This window comes from Felis catus, chromosome A2, assembly GCF_018350175.1.
Source record: "Felis catus isolate Fca126 chromosome A2, F.catus_Fca126_mat1.0, whole genome shotgun sequence".
In the NCBI taxonomy this organism is placed as follows: Eukaryota; Metazoa; Chordata; class Mammalia; order Carnivora; family Felidae; genus Felis; species Felis catus.
The window spans coordinates 95,592,250-95,610,555 of record NC_058369.1 but is presented as its reverse complement, the minus strand read 5'-3'; the positions used below and the strand labels follow the sequence as shown (position 1 = coordinate 95,610,555).

Sequence of the window (18,306 nt, the reverse complement as noted above, 5' to 3'; positions counted from 1 at the left end):
ACTTTCCTCAAAAAATGCCAAGTCTTACTAAGATACTTCTTACACGTTTTATATACATGGAAAGTTCTGGGGAAGAGAAAAAAGCCTAGTAAATGAAAAGAGTTATCATCCTTTGTTTTTGTTTTTTAATGTGTATTTGTTTGAGAGAGTGTGCACATGCAAGCAAGGAACAGGGTGAGAGAGAGAATCCCAAGCAGGTTCTGCACTGTCAGCACAGAGTCTGACACGGGGCTTGATCTCATGAACTGTGAGATCATGACCTGAGTCAAAATCAAGAGTCAGATGCTTAACTGACTGAACCACCTAGGCACCCCAGAATTATCATCCTTTGTAAAACAAATTATATATTAATAGAATCTAGATACATCAGTTAACCTCCTGGTATTCATATAAGACTGCATATTTAGTACTCAATATTATAAATATGTAAAGTGAGGTTGTGAAAATTAAAGTCCTTCTATATCTGTCCTATGCTAAGAAATAAATGCAATTTCAGATTGTTACATAAGCAGACTTAGAAGGGTGACATACAAATTATTCCTAAGAAAGGAAAGAATCTATTACCAGCTATAAAAGTCTGCAAAAGCTAATGACTTCTTACTGATATGTTAATTCAGTGGAATATTAATATATTTTATTATTTTCCATTACTTAAAATGAATGATCACAAAACACGCATATTAGATGGAACAGGAAAAAAACCCAAATTCCAAAGGACATTTGCTAAACTTATCATCTCTAAAACATCTCTCACCTTCTTCTGACTGCTCTACTTAATGAGTATGCTAGTGAAATAAATAACATGATTTGAAGACCACAAAATATCGATTTTTCCATTATTTTAGTGATAATAATGGGAGTATACAGAAAAGTAGTATTTTTATAAAAGCCCTTTATATATGAATTGCTAGATATAAAGAACACCATATTTAATTTAGTAAATTAGCAATCAAGCTTATGGAACAAAAAAAAAGAGAATTTCTTAGGGTATTTAAGTGAAAAAAATTAAGTACAAACTAACCTTGAGAACTTCAAAGTTTCCTTCAGGGCTTCTTTTCCTTTCTTTACCTCCCTGTTTTTTCTCCTCCTCCAATAACTTCTGTAGTTCTAGTAGCCTCTTTTCTTTTTCCAAAGCATTTTTCTCTACAATTTCTACCTGTTTTTTTTCTAAAATCAAACTAGTCTGCATTTCAACCACCTGGCTTTCTAATTCTGATATTCTCAAGGTTAATGCTAATACATTTGACTCCATCTCATTATCTGTAACTTGATTTAAATTCTGTGCATGTGTTCTTTCAAGTTCTGATGAAACTGGTTGTTTATCTTGACAGAATTTTGCATATTCCTTAACTGCTTCAAGTTGGACTTGACTCACAAGAGCAGCAGCAACTTTTTCTTCAAGCACATTCTGTAGGTTTACAATCTTCCTTTTCAGCATCTCTGTTTCGGACTGGCCTTGCTCTTGCATGTCCTTTATTTGTTTATAACACTGGGTGAGTTCTAAGTCCTTTGCACTCACAGTGCCCTCAAGTTGTAGCACCTTTGATTCCAAACTGCTAATGGAACCTTTGCTGTTTTCTTCAAAAGATGTGAAGTAAGTCTGATTTTCTAGGGGTTTAAGAGCATTCTCAGAAAGGACTACTTCCAGTTCAGGTTTGGTTTTGCTCAGATCATCTATGGCCATGTTAATGCTTTTCTCTGGTACACTTTGGATTTCTTCCATATTTTCACGTTCTCTTTTTAAGCTGCATAATTCTTGAGTTAGCTGATTCATTTTTAAATTAGTTTCTTCAAGTACATTTTTCGTAAAGGCCATTTCTTCATTAGTGGTTTCTACTTGCTGTTCCAAAGCCAGTTTTTCAGCCATTACCATATCCAATTGATGTTTTAAACTGTCTGCTTCTTCTGGAAAAGAAGTAGCATCCACTGATGTCTTCTGTTCAATTAATGCCAATTCCTGTTGAAGTTTTTCAATCACTTCATTGAGCTGCTCAATTTCTTCTTCTCTATTTTTCTTCACACGTTCTTGGTCACTCATCAAACATTCTATTTGGGTTTCAAGATCCCTTATCAGTTCGTTTTTTTCTTCAATAACCTGTTAATGAAAAACAGGTAACAGACATAATAAATACATTATTTATATTTTGGGAATTTTATTTTTTATTTTAAGGGCAGGAACTGAAAGTGTTGATCTCACACAATTTACTTCTCAGACATAATAGATTAACTTTAATATAGACCAAGAGTCCTCATCAGATCAAACAATGACCTTATTTTGAACTTTGCTCAGAAAGTTCTATTAAATATAAAGTGATTTACACTTTAGTAGCTGATTTCCTGTGAGTAAAATAGTTAACATCAATGCATTCTACTTGAAAAGAATGAAGTATTAAAATAAAAATGGTCTCCAGAAGATTTAATTCATATCAAATAGAAGAATTTTTATTAGATTTGGTTAGAATGATATGATGAAATCTGAGTCACCAGAGCCTCTCTGGAAAACACCAAAAATCTTTGACAATATTAGGAGAGGATAAAAAAATACACATAGCTTATGAAGCCAAGGAGTCGCTTTCTTTTTTTTTTTTTTAATTTTTATGTGTTTTTATTTTTGACAAAGAGAGCAAATGTGCAAGCAGCAGAGGGGCAGAGAGAGCCAGAGACACAGAATTCGAAGCAGGCTCCAGGCTCTGAGCTGTCAGCCCAGAGCCTGACGTGGGGCTCAAACTCAAAAGCCGTGAGACCAAGACAAGAGCTGAAGTCGGACGCTTAACTGACTGAGCTCCCCAGACACCCGAAACCATTGTGTCTTAATAAAGTAAATGGGTAAAAGAGAATTAAGGTTTATTCAGTGTTTATATTCAAAGAGAAGCTGAAAAATAACCATTTGCCCCTACAATTGTAGCTTAATTTCATGTAGTAATTTTAAATTTGTTTACCTTATTATCTGTTGTAATTTTAAGTTGATGCTGAAGTTTTGTAATTTGCTCATTTAATTGCTCAATTTCTATTTCTTTTTCCTGCATTATTTGAGCCAATTTTCCAAGCAACACATGTTGGTCCTGAGTAGAGATAGCATCAGATTCCTTCATGGCAAATCCCAGTTTCTCCATTTCATCCTAGGAACAAAAATAACCATCCCAGTTAGATAGATCACTATATGCCATTTTCTGAATATTGTTTCAATTGAATCTTACAAAAGATAAAGCACCCAAGATGTACAAATAAACAAAATCAGATAACATACAGTAATTGTAAGTGAATAATTCTTAAAATATTTTGATAACAGTTCTAAAAATTTTTTCTCTCATGATGCAGTCAAATGTTTATGTTGGGTGGAAAATAAGTTGCATGCAAATCCATTTGCAGGTAATATTCCTTTGTTAAGTATTATTTAGCAGCTGGATCCAGCAAATGTTTGATACTAAGACAAAAATTATGAATTATTTGTAAGCAAAGTTTTTCTTAATTACCTTAAATAATTTGTTTTCTTGTTCAAGTTCTTGGAGGCGGGTAGTAGATTCCTTTTTCTGTATTTCTAATTGCATATGTAGTTGCTGAACTTCTTCATTCTTATTTTCCAGTTCTTCTCTAAACTGCTCTAATTGTTCTTCTAAGTTTGTAATCTTTGATACCAAAATTATAGAAAGGAAAGATAAAATGAAAACCTGTTTATTTTTAATTTTTTTAATGTTTTATTTACTTTTGAGACAGAGAGAGAGAGAGCATGAGCAGGAGAGGGGCAGAGAGAGAGAGAGACACAGAATCCGAAGCAGGCTCCAGGCTCCAAGCTGCCAGCACAGAGCTCAACGCAGGGCTCGAACTCACAAACCACAAGATCATGACCTGAGCTGAAGTAGGACACTTAACCAACTGAGCCACCCAGGTGCCCCTGAAAACCTGTTTACAAATGTTTATTTGTCAAGAGAGAAAGAGTGCTGCAGTAGCTGTATAAAACATAATTAAGTGTTTAAGAGATACGAGCGATGAGAATAAAGGGGTTTCGCTAAGCCAGGTGTAACTGTGTGGTTTCTATGTATTTCAAACTGATCAACACCCTTAAATCATCCTACCCAAAGCAAAGAGGAGCCCTTCAGAGCAAAGATACAAGGAGCCATTTCTTACCTAAAATACCCTCTGATATAGCAGAAAAGAGTCATGGGAGGAAGGGAAAGGGCCTGCATTTTAAATCTTATTTCATGTTAAATTTAATTGCTATCAAAACGTTCAAAAAGCTGCAGGATTTGGTCAGTTGTTTTAGCTACCAAGTGAGACTAGCTCAAATTAGTCCATATTAATATTTAACCGAATGAAAGGTCTGGCTGCCATGTGCCTTGTTTAAGTAGGAGAAAGTAAAGGTAGACACTAAGGCTGTGAGATCCTTAAGTCTGAAATACAGAAACTTAAACAGTGAGTTATTAATACCATTTTAGGAGAAAATTAGAGAGTTCCTATGTGTAGGACAAGAAAAATTTAGCTCTTTTCTGAGCATAAATTACTATTAACAGTAAAGCAATTGCTCTTTAATGGTTATAAAGAGACTGAAACTAATGACAAGTTTTAAGTACTAGTTATCATTTTAAAAGTTGGGTTTGATTAAGGAATCATCATTTGGCACAGTACTTTGTAGGTACTTAATAAATAATGAATGGATTTCCAAGTATGTATTTACCTGATGATCAAATTGCTGCATTACAAGCAATGTAAAATGCAGGAGCAACATTATTCAGTGGAGCTGGCTCAGAGAGCAGCCTATAAATCATTTATTGCCTTAGAACTTGAAAGGAACCATATGCTGCTTACACCCATGTATGTAATCAGAATCATGTCTTAGCACTAAGCAAGGCAAAGCCCTTCAAAATCATTTAGCCTAATAGTTCATTAACAGAAATAGTACTGACACTAATAATAGCCATCATTTAGACACTTTATTGCCAGGCGCTGCATAAGGTGCTTTATATATATTATTTTTTTAAAGTCTGTAATAATCTTATGAAATCTTTAATTAATAATCCAAATTATTCCCATTTCAGAGATGAGGAATGGAGTCACTGAAAGCAAGGTACCTTGCCCTTAGGTCACAGGCTCTAGCTTTTGAACCTGAGAAGTTTACCTGTGGAGCCTTACGTTCTTAACTATCACTTATCCTGCTTCTAATAACGAATGCCCAAAACTTACACTTAAATTATTTTCTGTACACTGGCATTAGACTCAGAAGACACACCTTAAATACATTTAGTAGTTGTGCATATATAATTATCAGGTTAGACTGGTGAAAACTATGGTGATTATATCTTCTTCAAAGTTATCTAATGTAATAGTACTTATACCAATCCCTATCTTCCACAACTGCTTTTGATGAAAAAGTACTACTTTAATATACACATAGACACTGAAGTTCAAAACTGATGCTCCACCTCAAATGCCATTTGTTTTGCGGGGGGTACCTCTTAATCCTCATCACCCATCTCCCCCAACCCACCCTCTGTCAACCACCAGTTTGTTCTCTGTATTTAGAGCATGTTTGGTTTTTTGTTTGTTCATTTGTTTTGTTTTACTTTCTTTTTTGATCTATCAGTTTATGGTCAAATTCTAAATTTGATCTAAAGTCTTGCCATTCAAAGTGTGGTCCCTAGAGCAGAATTGGCATCACCTGGGAACATATTAGATGAACAGATTCTGAAACCCCATCCCAGACCTACGGATTCAGAATCTTCATTTTAACAAGATTCCCAGGGGATTCATATGCACATTAAGGTTTGAAAAGCACTGGTTTAAAGCACTAACATTTCTGTTAGAAGTAGCTGAACTTGAGTCACCACAATAGAGACTTCAATTCCCAAAGAGGACACTGTATGATTCTTTCCTCCTATTCCTCCTATTCAGCCAGTGTCATTTCCAGGCTGTCCTGTTACTGAGTCTATTACAACCAAAAACCACAAGAATATTATTAAGCTTTAAAAACAGAATGGTGGTTATTTGTTTTAATCTTGTTTAATTTAGCTACCAAATGTTATCTAGGTAGTTTGGATCAAATAAATTTGCAACTATTTGTGTTTAAATTTTTGAGTCTTCTCCATCTCTTTCAAATGTGTATACGACTTCTTAGACAGTAGATTCTTTGAAATCTGGTGCTGGTTTTACAATTGGGAGAGTGGTAGTCAACACATGTTAAGAGCCCAATAGATGTTCAGTGACAGTCTTTAATACTTCTCACTAACAAGGTATGTTTATTCCCCAATTCTTTGGCAGTACAATATCACAGGACTCCAGAATCAGAGAAATCCAGGAGGAATTCTTCCTCAACTGCTTACTGTGTGACCATGAGCAAGTTACTTAACCTCTCGTAAAGACTCAGTTTACTCATCTGTAAAATGGAGATAACACTAGAGCCTGTCTAGTGCTAGGCTACACTCTCCCTGAGGGGAAGAGTGTAAGGATTAATGGCATAGGCATTTAAAATACCACTTTCTAGCACAGACCTCAACAAAGTTAACCATTACTTTTTATTACTGCCACCTGTAAGCTATATCTTATTAGCTTTAAGAGTTAAAACCTACTGAAGGCATCTTTTTTTTTAAAGAAACTCTTCCTTCTATTTCTCCCCACATTATTCGCCTTCTCTCATCATCCTTAAACTATCTTTACAGTTTCTGCTCTATTCATTCTGCATTTCTAAACATACAATAAACTGAAAAAAAAAAGTTTTATACAAATTAAGCCTATAAGAATGGAAAATATCTAAAAATATAATGACGCACATAGACATCTTATGTTTATACTCCATCAGATATTTGCCTAGTATAGGAGAGAGTATTTAAGAAGTGATTTTCATTAAAAGATTTAGGTTTTAATTCTATGTTCCTCTCTTTCAGTCTTCAGTTACAGACAAGTGGGTTCTGACACAGTACTTGTTGCTGTGATTAAAAACTAGTCCACCAAGATGAGCTATCATTTTAACCCTTCACTAACCCGACTTGTCTGGCTCCATCTCATCTATAAAAACTGGGAGTTGGCTGACAGAAGCTGGGTGACAGGTCTCTTTGTAGTTCTGATAAACTATGAGTCTGAGTAAAAGGTAGATTGCTATTGGATACTCACTTCAAAAAATTAAGGTGTCAAGTAATGTTACATGAAAAATTAAGGTGTTAGTAACATCACTCAAAAGATAATTAAAATATAGTAAACTTAATTATCTACCCATAATCAACTATCACTGCTTTTGGGTCCAGTTTTGAAGGTCTATCTTTTTAGAAAGCAATTTTTTTTTTGATTAATTAGTGTAAGGTATAACTTTATATTTAAATGTTAATTATTTTCTTTCTTTTCTTCCTTCATTCCTTCGTTCCTTCGTTCCTTCGTTCCTTCCTTTTTAAGTAGGCTCCATGCCCAACATAGGGCTTGAACTCATAACCCTGAGATCAAGAACTGCATACTCCACTAACTGAACCAGCCAAGCTCCCCAATTCTTTTCAAAACACACAGAAGTGGTTACAGATAAACAAGTGTTCCCTGCTTTTTGTGGAAAAACCAAAAAAGCAAAATAAACAAGAACCTTTTAGATAAACATCAGTCAGTATTATATGATAGCAAGAAAATAATCCTTCTCATGGAGATGATCATTTCTTTTAATCATTTATATGGATTTTTTTCCTCCTCTAAAATACGAGTTTTCTTTTTTAAAAAAATTCCTATTGTTTAAAAAAAATTTTTTAATGTTTACTTATTTATTTTGAGAAAGATACAGAGTGTGTGTGCAAGCAGGGGAGAGGCAGAAGAGAGGGGGAGAGAGAAAGAATCCCAAGTAAGCTCTGTGCTGTCAGAGCAGAGCTTGACATAGGGCTCAAACTCACAAACCATGAGATCATGACCTGAGTTTAAACCAAGAGTCAGATGCTCAACCAACTGAGCCACCCAGGTGCCCCTAAAACTACAAGTTGCCTGAGCTAGAGTTTGAGTTGATGTCTAATTCATTCTTGTATTTTCCAAAGCACTTATTAACATTTATACTGTTTAAATTCAATAAGTATTTGTTAAAATCTATTAAATATCCTGAAAAAATTATATAGAAATGAAAATGTAACTTAAAAAAATCTTAAATATTTATAATGCTATGATACAGCTAAATAATGTAGAGTACAGTATATTTTAGAAAAACTAATAGACAAAAATTTAAATACATTTAAATTAGCTTGAAATTGGAAATTAGTATTAAAAGTAGATTTTTCTTTTTTCGTTTTTTTTTTTTTTTTTGAAAAGGGAGGGAGTAGGAAAACATAGGAGAACTTTCCTATAACTACCTTATTGTTAATTTTTTAAGAACATGTTTATACATTGTAAAACAGCCCTATAACTTCCCAGGGTAATACAACTTAAAAAAAAAAAAGAAACAACCCACCCCCAAACCCTACAGCAAAGTAGCAAAACTTCAAAGCTCACAGTAAAGAAGGAAAAAAGAGAGATCCAGCCTTTTGTGCTAATACAATTCTCTCTCCAGTCTCCTCTTCACTCCATTCATACCTTTTTGTCTTCAAACTTCTTCTGTGTCAAGGCCATTTGTCCCCTCTACGTGGAACACTTCTCATACCAGCTTATTTGTTCAACTCTTTTTGTCTTCAAGATCAATTTAGGTAACGAGCTAAGAAACTGTCTAAACAGTATAAACCGCACTCTGTACAAATGACATTCTCAAGGTGACTTATTTAAAATAATTCAAGCCACATTTTGTCATTAAAGTATACCTCTTACCTCTTTTTCCTTTCGGTCTATAGCATCTCGCTCAGCCTGCAACTGTACTTCTAGCGACAATTCTGTTTTAGCTTCTAGAGCTCCAGACTGCTTTTGGTCCTCTACCTTTAAATATACAAAAATTTTCTCAAAACTTCAGACATTAAATCTAATTATCCATTTTAACTGGAGAAATAGCAATGCCATTAGCAGCTGATAATCTACATTAGTGAATAATCAAAGTTACAGATCCTCAGTTTTGAATGCAGGAACACAGGAATGTCTGACACTCTTAAAATTCATTCCTCAGATAAAATGGAGAATATCCTCTAATATGCCCCCTTCCCAAGCTTCCTTATCCTGCTCTTCTTTGATTCATTCTTGTTTTCTGCAGTATAGTGGGGATAGATTTCACTCTTATTCTGGGATAAAGCAATAGACTCAACTGGTGTCCACAGCTTTTTCATTTGGCTATTATTTTAGAATCACAACCTATTGACTGTGAAAAGGATCATTAATTCCTCTGGTTTACTTACTTTTCCTTTTTCAGGACTAAGGTATACAAGTAACATTTGAAGGTTAAAGATAAAGTAAAGATTTGAAGGTTGAAGAAGAAACAGATATAGATATGTCACTGGAGACATAAAGGTATATTTATATTTTGTAATAATATCAACAAAAAGTCACTAGTAATTTTTTATTTAAAGGAACTGATGTTCAGGTAACTAAGAGCAATCCACATTAAAACACTTCATAAAATTAGCCTGAAGAAAATGCCATACCTTTTGGAAAGTGTCTGTACTAACGAGTAAGGCTTGCTCCAGTTCCCTTACTCGGAACTCCAGTTTCTCAATTTCTTCATTCCGTTCTTGTACATCCCTCTGAAGCTGCTCTTTAGAGAGCAAAAGCTCACTGCACTTGTCTGTTTTTTCTTTCAGATGATTTGTTAACTGTTCAACCTAGACATATAATAAGCAAAAACTGTAATTAAAAAAAATTTCAACAAGCTAATAACATACCTGTCCTCATTTCAAAAAGTATTTTCAGAAGCCATGCTAAGTATTTTTGATAAGGATAGCAACTATTGTCTCCAACTATGGTGACATTCTCAGAGTTGATAAAGTAGTACTAACAAAAAAGAAATACTGCTCCACCAACCCTTTACAAAAAATTCTTTCTCTTAAGACTAAGACCTGCAGCTAGGAGGAGAGAAAAGATTACATTTTTGAATAATGTTAAAGTATAAGCTCCAATGGTAAAATAACACTAAAACTTAATAAAGATGACAAGTTTGCAGAGTGCTGACTTACACTATTCATCGATTTGAGAGAAGAGAGTGAGCATATGCACAAGTGGGGAAGGGGCAGAGAGAGAGGAAGAGAGAGACACTCCCAACCAGGCTCCACTCTGTCAGCGCAGAGCCCAAAGCGGGGCCTGAACTCACAAACCCCGTGAGTTCATGATGTGAGCTGAAATCAAAAGTCGGGTGCTTAACCGACTCAGCCACCCAGGTGCCCCCTGACTTACACTCTTATGTCAGATAAGATAATCTTAAGAAATCTTTAATGGATTCTATTTTTCTTTCCACAAATGGTTATAATTGAGACGTATAATAATATGGTTCTAAACAACGCAGAGATGGGAGGGAATGGGGGAGCTTTAATACAGTCACTTAGAAGCTTTTTCAGCTTACACATTCCAGCAGCCCAGAACAGACATGAGAATACTGGGTGGTGAGAAGAATCTGTGCACACTGAAAGTTTCCCCAAGTAATTCTGATAATGCGGGTCCATTTAAGAGAATGGCTCTGAGACCGAAGGATTCAGGAAGCATTAATAAGATAGCTTATGAAATTAGTTCTCATCAAGTAAAGAGAGAAAGCTTGCTAAAAAAATTAGTGTGATGGTAAGAAAAAAAGGAATTCTACCTTACTTCAGTGAGATACTTTAAGGAAATTATCTAAATACGATACTTATTCCCCAAAACATTAAAAGAAATGCAAACTTACCTATAACTACATGCTCAAGGATGACTATAGTAAAGCCACTGAGGAGAAAATTTAACAATAATGGGTGGGCTAAGATTTGGAGTACAGTCAAGGAAAAAGACCACAAAGCAGCAAAATAGTACAATATACTGTAAGAGTTAGATTATTTAGATCTTGAGAAAATCAGCATCTGGGGAATCAGATTTGGCAAGGTAAGGACAGAACCAATGGATCACAATGTTCCAGGAGAAAAATCAAATACACACATCCATGTTAGTTTCTTAAAGTTTCATGAATGAGGCAGGTCACACTTTTCAAATATAACAAATAATATACTTACATACTGTACTATTAAAAAAATTTTTTTTAAATGTATTTATTTTGAGAGAGACAGAGACAACACATGTTGGGGAGAAGCAGAGAGAGAGGGAGAGGGAATCCTAAGCAGGCTCCCCACCACCAGCCCTATGTGGGGCTCAAACCCACAAAGTCATGATATTATGACCTGAGCCAAAACCAAGAGTCGGACACTCAACCGACTGAGCCACCCAGGGGCCCCTATAAGATTTTTTAAAATAAAATTTAACTATTACTGTTTCTGAAAATAATTTTACATGTTCACTATGTACCAGGCCAATATTCCTATGAGGTGGGTTCTATTATAATATATATTTAATTTGAGAGAGAGAGTGTAAGCAGGAGACAGGCGGTGGGAGAAGGGAGGGGGGGAGAGAGACAGAGAGAGAGGGAGGGAGGGAGGGAGGGAGAGGGAGAGAATCCCAAGCAGGCTCCATGCTCAGCACAAAGGCCAATGCAGGGCCTGATCCCACGACCCTGGAATCATGAGCTGAGCTGAAATCAAGAGTTGGAAGCACACTGACTGAGCCACCCAGGCACCCCACCATCTCTGTTTTAGAAATGACTAGATGAGTTTTAGAAAGTTTTAATGAGTTAGCCATTGTCACACATGTGGTAAATAACAGAGCTATTGATTCAAATTAGGATGGTGTAACCCCAAGCACGATGTCTATATAACTGTAACAAGCCATCCTTGCAATTTATACAATAAATCTTCCCTCATTCATGTAGCATTTATTTGGCAAATATAGAGTTCTATGTTTCTAAATGAGGAAGTGGATAATTGGGATGAAAAAGGAGAAACAGGGAGAGTGGTAAGGAGGCTACCAAAACCATCCAGGCTAACAGTGACGGCCAGGATTTAAGGAGATGAATGAAATGGAAAGAACAGGAAGATGTAAGATGTAGTGCAACATGCCTCACCAAGGGGCTGGAAGTAGGGGTTGAAAAAAAAAAGTGGAATAAAGAATGAACTCTAGGTCTTAGCAATCAGAAAGGTGAAGATAGTATCATATTTACTGAAAGAAGAAGGAACATGTTTTATTCTTGTCTTTCTCTGATGGGGGTTAGTCAGGAATCAAGAGCTCTCTTTTAAACATGTTAATTTTGAGACATCTAAATGGAGATAGATGGTAAAGCATCTGAGTATTTAAGTCCAGAGTTCAAAAGAGATGTCAGGGGAGCACCTGGGTGGCTCAGTCGGTTGGGTGCTAACTTCAGCTCAGGTCATGATCTCACAGTTCGTGAGTTCTAGCCCCGTGTCGGGCTCTGTGCTAACAGCTCAGAGCCAGGAGCCTGCTTCAGGTTCTGTGTCTCCCTCTCTCTCTGCTCCTTCCCCACTAGTGCTCTGTCCCTCTCTGTCTCTCAAAAATAAGCAAACATGGGGCGCCTGGGTGGCGCAGTCGGTTAAGCGTCCGACTTCAGCCAGGTCACGATCTCGTGGTCCGTGAGTTCGAGCCCCGCGTCAGGCTCTGGGCTGATGGCTCAGAGCCTGGAGCCTGTTTCCGATTCTGTGTCTCCCTCTCTCTCTGCCCCTCCCCCGTTCATGCTCTGTCTCTCTCTGTCCCAAAAATAAATAAAAACGTTGAAAAAAAATTTTTTTTTTAAAAAGTAAGCAAACATTAAAAAAAAAAAAAAAGAGATGTCAGGGCTGGAGATATAAACACACGGTCATTTATACATAATTACCTGGGAAGAGAAAATTAATAGGAAAGAAAAAGGGGGCCAAAGACTAAGTCTTTGGGTCTTCCATCATTTATTTTGGGTTGAGAAACAAAGACTATGGAAAGAAACAAAATGAAGTAGGTATGTCACAGAAGCCAAGAGAAGGAAGTGTTTCCGGAAGAAGGCTGCAATGAAAGCCTCTGAGGATGCGTACGATGAAGACAGAGATGATTTGTGGACACGGCCAGGAGGATGGTAACTTTCACAAGAACAATTTCAACAAAAGAGAGGATATAAAACCCCACTGAGACAGAGGGGTTAGAACGTCACTGCAATGCACTGGACTGAGGGAAGAATAGAAGATGGGGAAATAAAATTGTCTGAATACAGACAACTCTTGATCAGTTTTGTTAGGAACAGGAAGAGAGAAAGAAATAGATAAGTTTATTTAATTGGGCAAAACTAGAAGATAAATGCAGGTAGAAATGACTCCAAATTTCAATGCAAACAATTTTTAATGTTTGTTTATTTTTGGGGGGTGGGAAGGGGCAGAGAGAGAATGAGACACAGAATCCAAAGCAGGCTCCAGGCTCTGAGCTGTCAGCACAGAGCCCAATGCGGGGGGCTTGAACCCACAAGCCGTGAGATCATGACCTGAGTTGAAGTCAGACACTCAACTGACTAAGCCACCCAGGAACACCAATGTAAACAATTTTTAGAATTTCAAGAACTTTTCACGCTGAAGTAATATTTAATTTTCTGATTTTGAAGATTTATATATAATAAAATTTTAAGTTCTTCACAACAGACATCTTTTATGACACACAATATGCTGTAGCATAGACAATATCAGTAAAGTTCTTTCTTACCTCTCTAGTTTGATGTTCATTGATAGGCTGGAATCGAGGTACGACCTTAAGTTGCTGTTCTAGTTTCTGTATTTCCTGTTGGAATACATCTCTTTCGTGTTCTCTATCAATGGCTTGCTCCTGAAGTTTAATAACAATAACAGTAACTGAAGAAACAATATATACTGAAGCTATTATTACTGCTACTTCTTTTAGTTATACATACAGTTTTATTTAAGATAAACAACTGACGGCCACAGAATACCCCAAACCAAAAGGTTTCAAAAAAAGAACACCTGTTGTACGGTACATAGTCTGTTTGGAATCTCTGACAGGAATGTCTGCATTTAAATATTATTTGAAGCATGACATTTTTAATAATTCAAGTAATGTTAAATACAGAATGAGATAAAAATATTCTCCCAAAAATGAATTTATTTTTTTGGAGCAAAGGAGGAATTCCACTGTTAATTTAGTCATTAAAAAATAGTAAGTAGAACAAACTGTTTAGTAAATCAATTTCTTTCATCCTAATCTAGGTTTTGTATCTAAAGTAATAAAATCTGTCAGAATCTGATTCCCTGATATATGAAAAGAATATCAGGCCTTAAGTGAAACCCCAAAGAAGAAAATCCATATGAGGTTAAAGATTTAGTATCATTTTGGAAGACAGTAATGACAGCGTAACAACTGTTCCAAGAGCACAGTGTTACTCTGTGTGTATCTTTTGTGGGTGAAACAGTGTTGGCCAGTTAGCTCTCAGGATCCTCACCCTGCTTTAGCAGTTGGTTAAAGCAAAGTCTTGGACAAGCTTGTTAACTCTGAATTTAGAAAGGCTAACTGGTAGGGTTTACTCATAATCTGCCTGTACTGTTTTTAATTGTCATAGGTATGTAATAAAAATTATTAGAATTTTTATTTGGAATAGTAGTTTTCAGTTAATTGGTAAAAAACACAGGTAGATGAAAATGTTAGAATTCAAGTTTCTTCATAATTTAAAATTCACAACCTGGACTAGCAGCAAGTAAGCACTCCAGTGACAAAATCAATATTCAAGTTGAGAATACTTACATCTAAAAATTTTCTTGTTTTTTCTAACTGCTTTTCCAGTGCTTGGTTTTGCTGTCTTAAATCCATTAGCTCAGCATTCTTTTCTTGTTCCAGCTCTATAAACCTACTGACTTGTTCCTCAACATCTATTTCGAGAGCTTTCACTTGTTTTTGAAGGTCGTCACGTACTTTTTCAGCTTGGCACTGTACTTCTAGTTTTTCCTTCATTAATTTTTCTGTCTCCTGTAGTAATTCTGTTTACAAATATAAAAATATACTAAGTTAAATCAAAGTAATAGTGAAATCACCCATAACAATGCTCAAATTTTACCTTCATGAAATAAGAGATCTGAGTTTTACTTTAAACACACGTAAGAAAGGAAAATGTTCCTATGAAAATATCAAAGCAACATATTCCTATAGAAGTAAGCAAGCTAGTATCAAAAAAATTATACCATATTAACAAAAAGAAACATTCTGTCACTAAAAACAGTATTTTGTGAAATTGCCATAGCAAGTGACCAAAAAAAAAAAAAAAAAAAAAGTCCACTTTCACCATAAGGAAAAGAACAAAGTCTAATTAAATTCAAGCACAGAAATAACTCACCTCAGGCAAAAATCAATTCATTCCAAACCAATAAAGTCACTTTATATGCATACACAATACACATGAAGATCAAAGACTGTAAATTTTTAACCAAGGCAAGTAAGAGTTATAGAAAAAAAAATACAACTACAATCAATTTCCTGTTAGTCTTTCTCCTCATTAGATCCATATTCCTGAGTTAGTCTTGCACGCTCACACATATATGTATCAAGGGAAAACTGACTATGAGAAGCAGTATGGTGTAGTGCTTAGGAGCAGAAACTGTGGATTCAAATCCTAGCTCTGCCACTTATCTCCTGTGTGATACTTAACACGATGTCCTCCAATTTCCTTATATGTAAACTGGGGATAGTAATACTACTGATCTCTACGAGTTATTGTGGATCAAATGAGTTAATATATACAAAGAATAGTGCCTAGAGTATGCTAAGCACTATATAAGTGTTAGCTATTATTATTAACATTAGTAATACAACAATAAAGTATATAGCAAAGTAAAACAATACTCTAATGAAAAAAAAAAAGGAACATAACCTGAGAGTCCTTACACTAACCAATCTGCCAATACTGTACTCAGGACTAGGAATCTATAGAAAATAGCTTTCCTTTTAAAACAATAGTGATTTAGATGTTAATATAAAACTAAATGAACCAGAAAGTCTCTTTACTAAATTTCACTGATCCTTGATACCATCATCTTATATATTTCCTGATTTAGAAAGAGCATTTTGAAAAGTCATATGGTGAGAATTTAATACATTTTGTTTATGTAAGAAACTGAAATTGTCTTAAGCTCTCTGGAAAAACAGATATAAGATGATGATCACTACGAATCTCAGTTGTTAATTTCAAATATAAATATGTATTTTTATTGTAAGAAAAGTTTTTTGTTAAAGAAAAAAACTGTAAGTATGAAACACAACAGCAAAATTAGAGGTATGTTAGTTGGAAAAGTAGAGGTATGTGATTGAAAATCCAAGGGTCACCCCGTTTTTGGAGTTGTAAGTTTACCACCCAAAGACTGGCCATGCAATTGTATAAACACACCTGCTCCAGGTGCTGCATCGACTGCAGCATCTACTAGTCCTATAAGAATAGAAAGAAAAAACACACACACACAGAACAAGATATAATTTACATGTCTACTTCCTAAAACAGAATAATATGTAAACACAAAAGAATTAGAAGTAAAAGTTGAAACCACTGATTATTATCATTTGTAACATTTTGATGTACCAGTATTTCGTGAATGTTTTACATGTACGATACATACACTTTGCACATTAAAAACACCAACCCTAAACCTGTGTTAAACAAATTTGAGCAACCAGAACCATATTACACCATATTACAAAAATGCATGCTGTATTTCTCAATTAGCAAAATTCAACTAATAAAACTACACATTTATAATTCCAACTGCATGTGTAATATAAAAGTGGGAGGATATGATGAAAAGGATTTGAAGTTCCACCGTTATAATGACTGACGTTTTTTTACTGCTAAAAAAACTAAGCTAGTACACATAATTTCTCATTTCAGCAAAGATTAAATGTTATTTATAAATTGTATATTCTTTGAACTCGTACACAGATTAAACTAGATGTCAGTGTAACAGTCACTGACCTTTTCAATCTATTCTCTTGCAGGCCGAAATCCACCCCCACCTGCTTGCTACTAGTGCTGGATCAGCGCTCTTTTACTTAATCCAAGTATACATTTTTGCTGCCTTTCTGCTATCAAAAGAACTGAATCTTACACAGTTTAAAAAATATCCTGCCACATTATGCACAGCTGTCTCCTGAGGCAGAAGCTTAAGGAATTATCTTTTCCTGTTAAAATTTGCCAAAGGAAAATGGAAAAAAAAAACCAAACTCCACATAGTTGGCTAATAAAACCTTTATCAATGAAGTAGATTTTCTTGTAATTCTTCAACCCCCATATGAAATACGTGAATCATGGCATTGAAAGGAGAAAAGACCCACTTTGAACTTTTAAGGAATGTTTCATTCACAAAGTCTAAAAATACATACGCTGTTCAACTGGGCCTGCCTCAGCTTTCATAGCCTCTTTTTGTCTGGACAGTAATTCTCTTTCTTCTTGGATCTGCTGTTGTTCTGCTTCCAATTCTTGCAATCTATTACCTGCACATAACAATTCCTGTTCAAGACGATCTATTATATCAGTTTTTTCTTGAATTTGCCTTTCATAAAGAGTTTTTTCATCTGCATAGCCATCAATGACACCTATAAAATAAAATTAACAGGGAACAGGATTAAAACTTATTTTAAATCTTACCATTAGGCGTTCTATAAATATCTTGAATGAATCTGCTGATGACAGCAGCAGTTATGGTACATTCAATGCAGGCTTTTTCTTGTTTAACCTTTGTGCCTAAATATGATGTTCCTTTGAACTTTCTATTACTTTGCTATGCTAAGGTATCACATCATGTATGTGATAACTCACTTTATCAAACAGATGTAAACAGACAAGAAAGCTTAATATAAATCAGATGCTTGTAAACCAAGTCACATTTTAAATATACTAGAGAAAGTTGATGTTTTAAGTGATTCTAGAAGGCCAACACCCACAATGGTATGGCAGAATATAAACAGTATGAGGCTTCAGAGGCTTAAAGCCCAGCATCACCATTTAATGGTTACCTTGAACTATCTATCTATCTACCTATCTACCTATCTATCTATCTAGGTAGGCTTCACACCCAACACGAGGCTTGAACTCACGACCCTGCGATTAAGGTCTGAGCTGAGATCAAGAGTCAGATGCTTAACCAGCTGAGCCACCCTGGCGCCCCAACCTTGAACAATTTATTAACATCTTTTGGCTTCAGTCTTTCCATTGCTAAAGTACAAGACTTGTCTTAGGATGGTGGAATTCTGGTAACAAATCACCATCATCCATTTCTATATTTTCTAAAAATTTTAATGCTTTCTATAATTCTATTAAACACTTTCTGATAATTAAAAATATATAGCTTTTAAAGTTGCTTGGAGAAAGTCTGAAGACAAATTACAACTATGTTTCAGTGCTCACCCTACATT

General features: G+C 35.3%; 1 protein-coding gene across 9 annotated transcripts in view; it reads right to left on the bottom strand.

Moving 5' to 3' along the window:
• Positions 1-18,306, bottom strand: part of AKAP9 (A-kinase anchoring protein 9) — a 153,688-nt gene that overhangs the window by 29,000 nt on the left and 106,382 nt on the right. For 6 of the 9 annotated variants that reach the window (XM_045052355.1, XM_045052358.1, XM_045052359.1 and 3 more), the window contains 9 exons: positions 17,275-17,487; positions 16,289-16,327; positions 14,656-14,888; positions 13,606-13,725; positions 9,510-9,686; positions 8,749-8,853; positions 3,474-3,626; positions 2,940-3,119; positions 1,022-2,095 (listed from right to left, as the gene is read on the bottom strand). In XM_045052355.1, coding sequence (XP_044908290.1) covers positions 1,022-2,095; positions 2,940-3,119; positions 3,474-3,626; positions 8,749-8,853; positions 9,510-9,686; positions 13,606-13,725; positions 14,656-14,888; positions 16,289-16,327; positions 17,275-17,487 — 2,294 coding nt within the window. The remainder of the gene's footprint in view (positions 1-1,021; positions 2,096-2,939; positions 3,120-3,473; positions 3,627-8,748; positions 8,854-9,509; positions 9,687-13,605; positions 13,726-14,655; positions 14,889-16,288; positions 16,328-17,274; positions 17,488-18,306) is intronic. The other 3 variants (XM_045052356.1, XM_011280375.4, XM_045052362.1) reach the window with 1 other exon arrangement.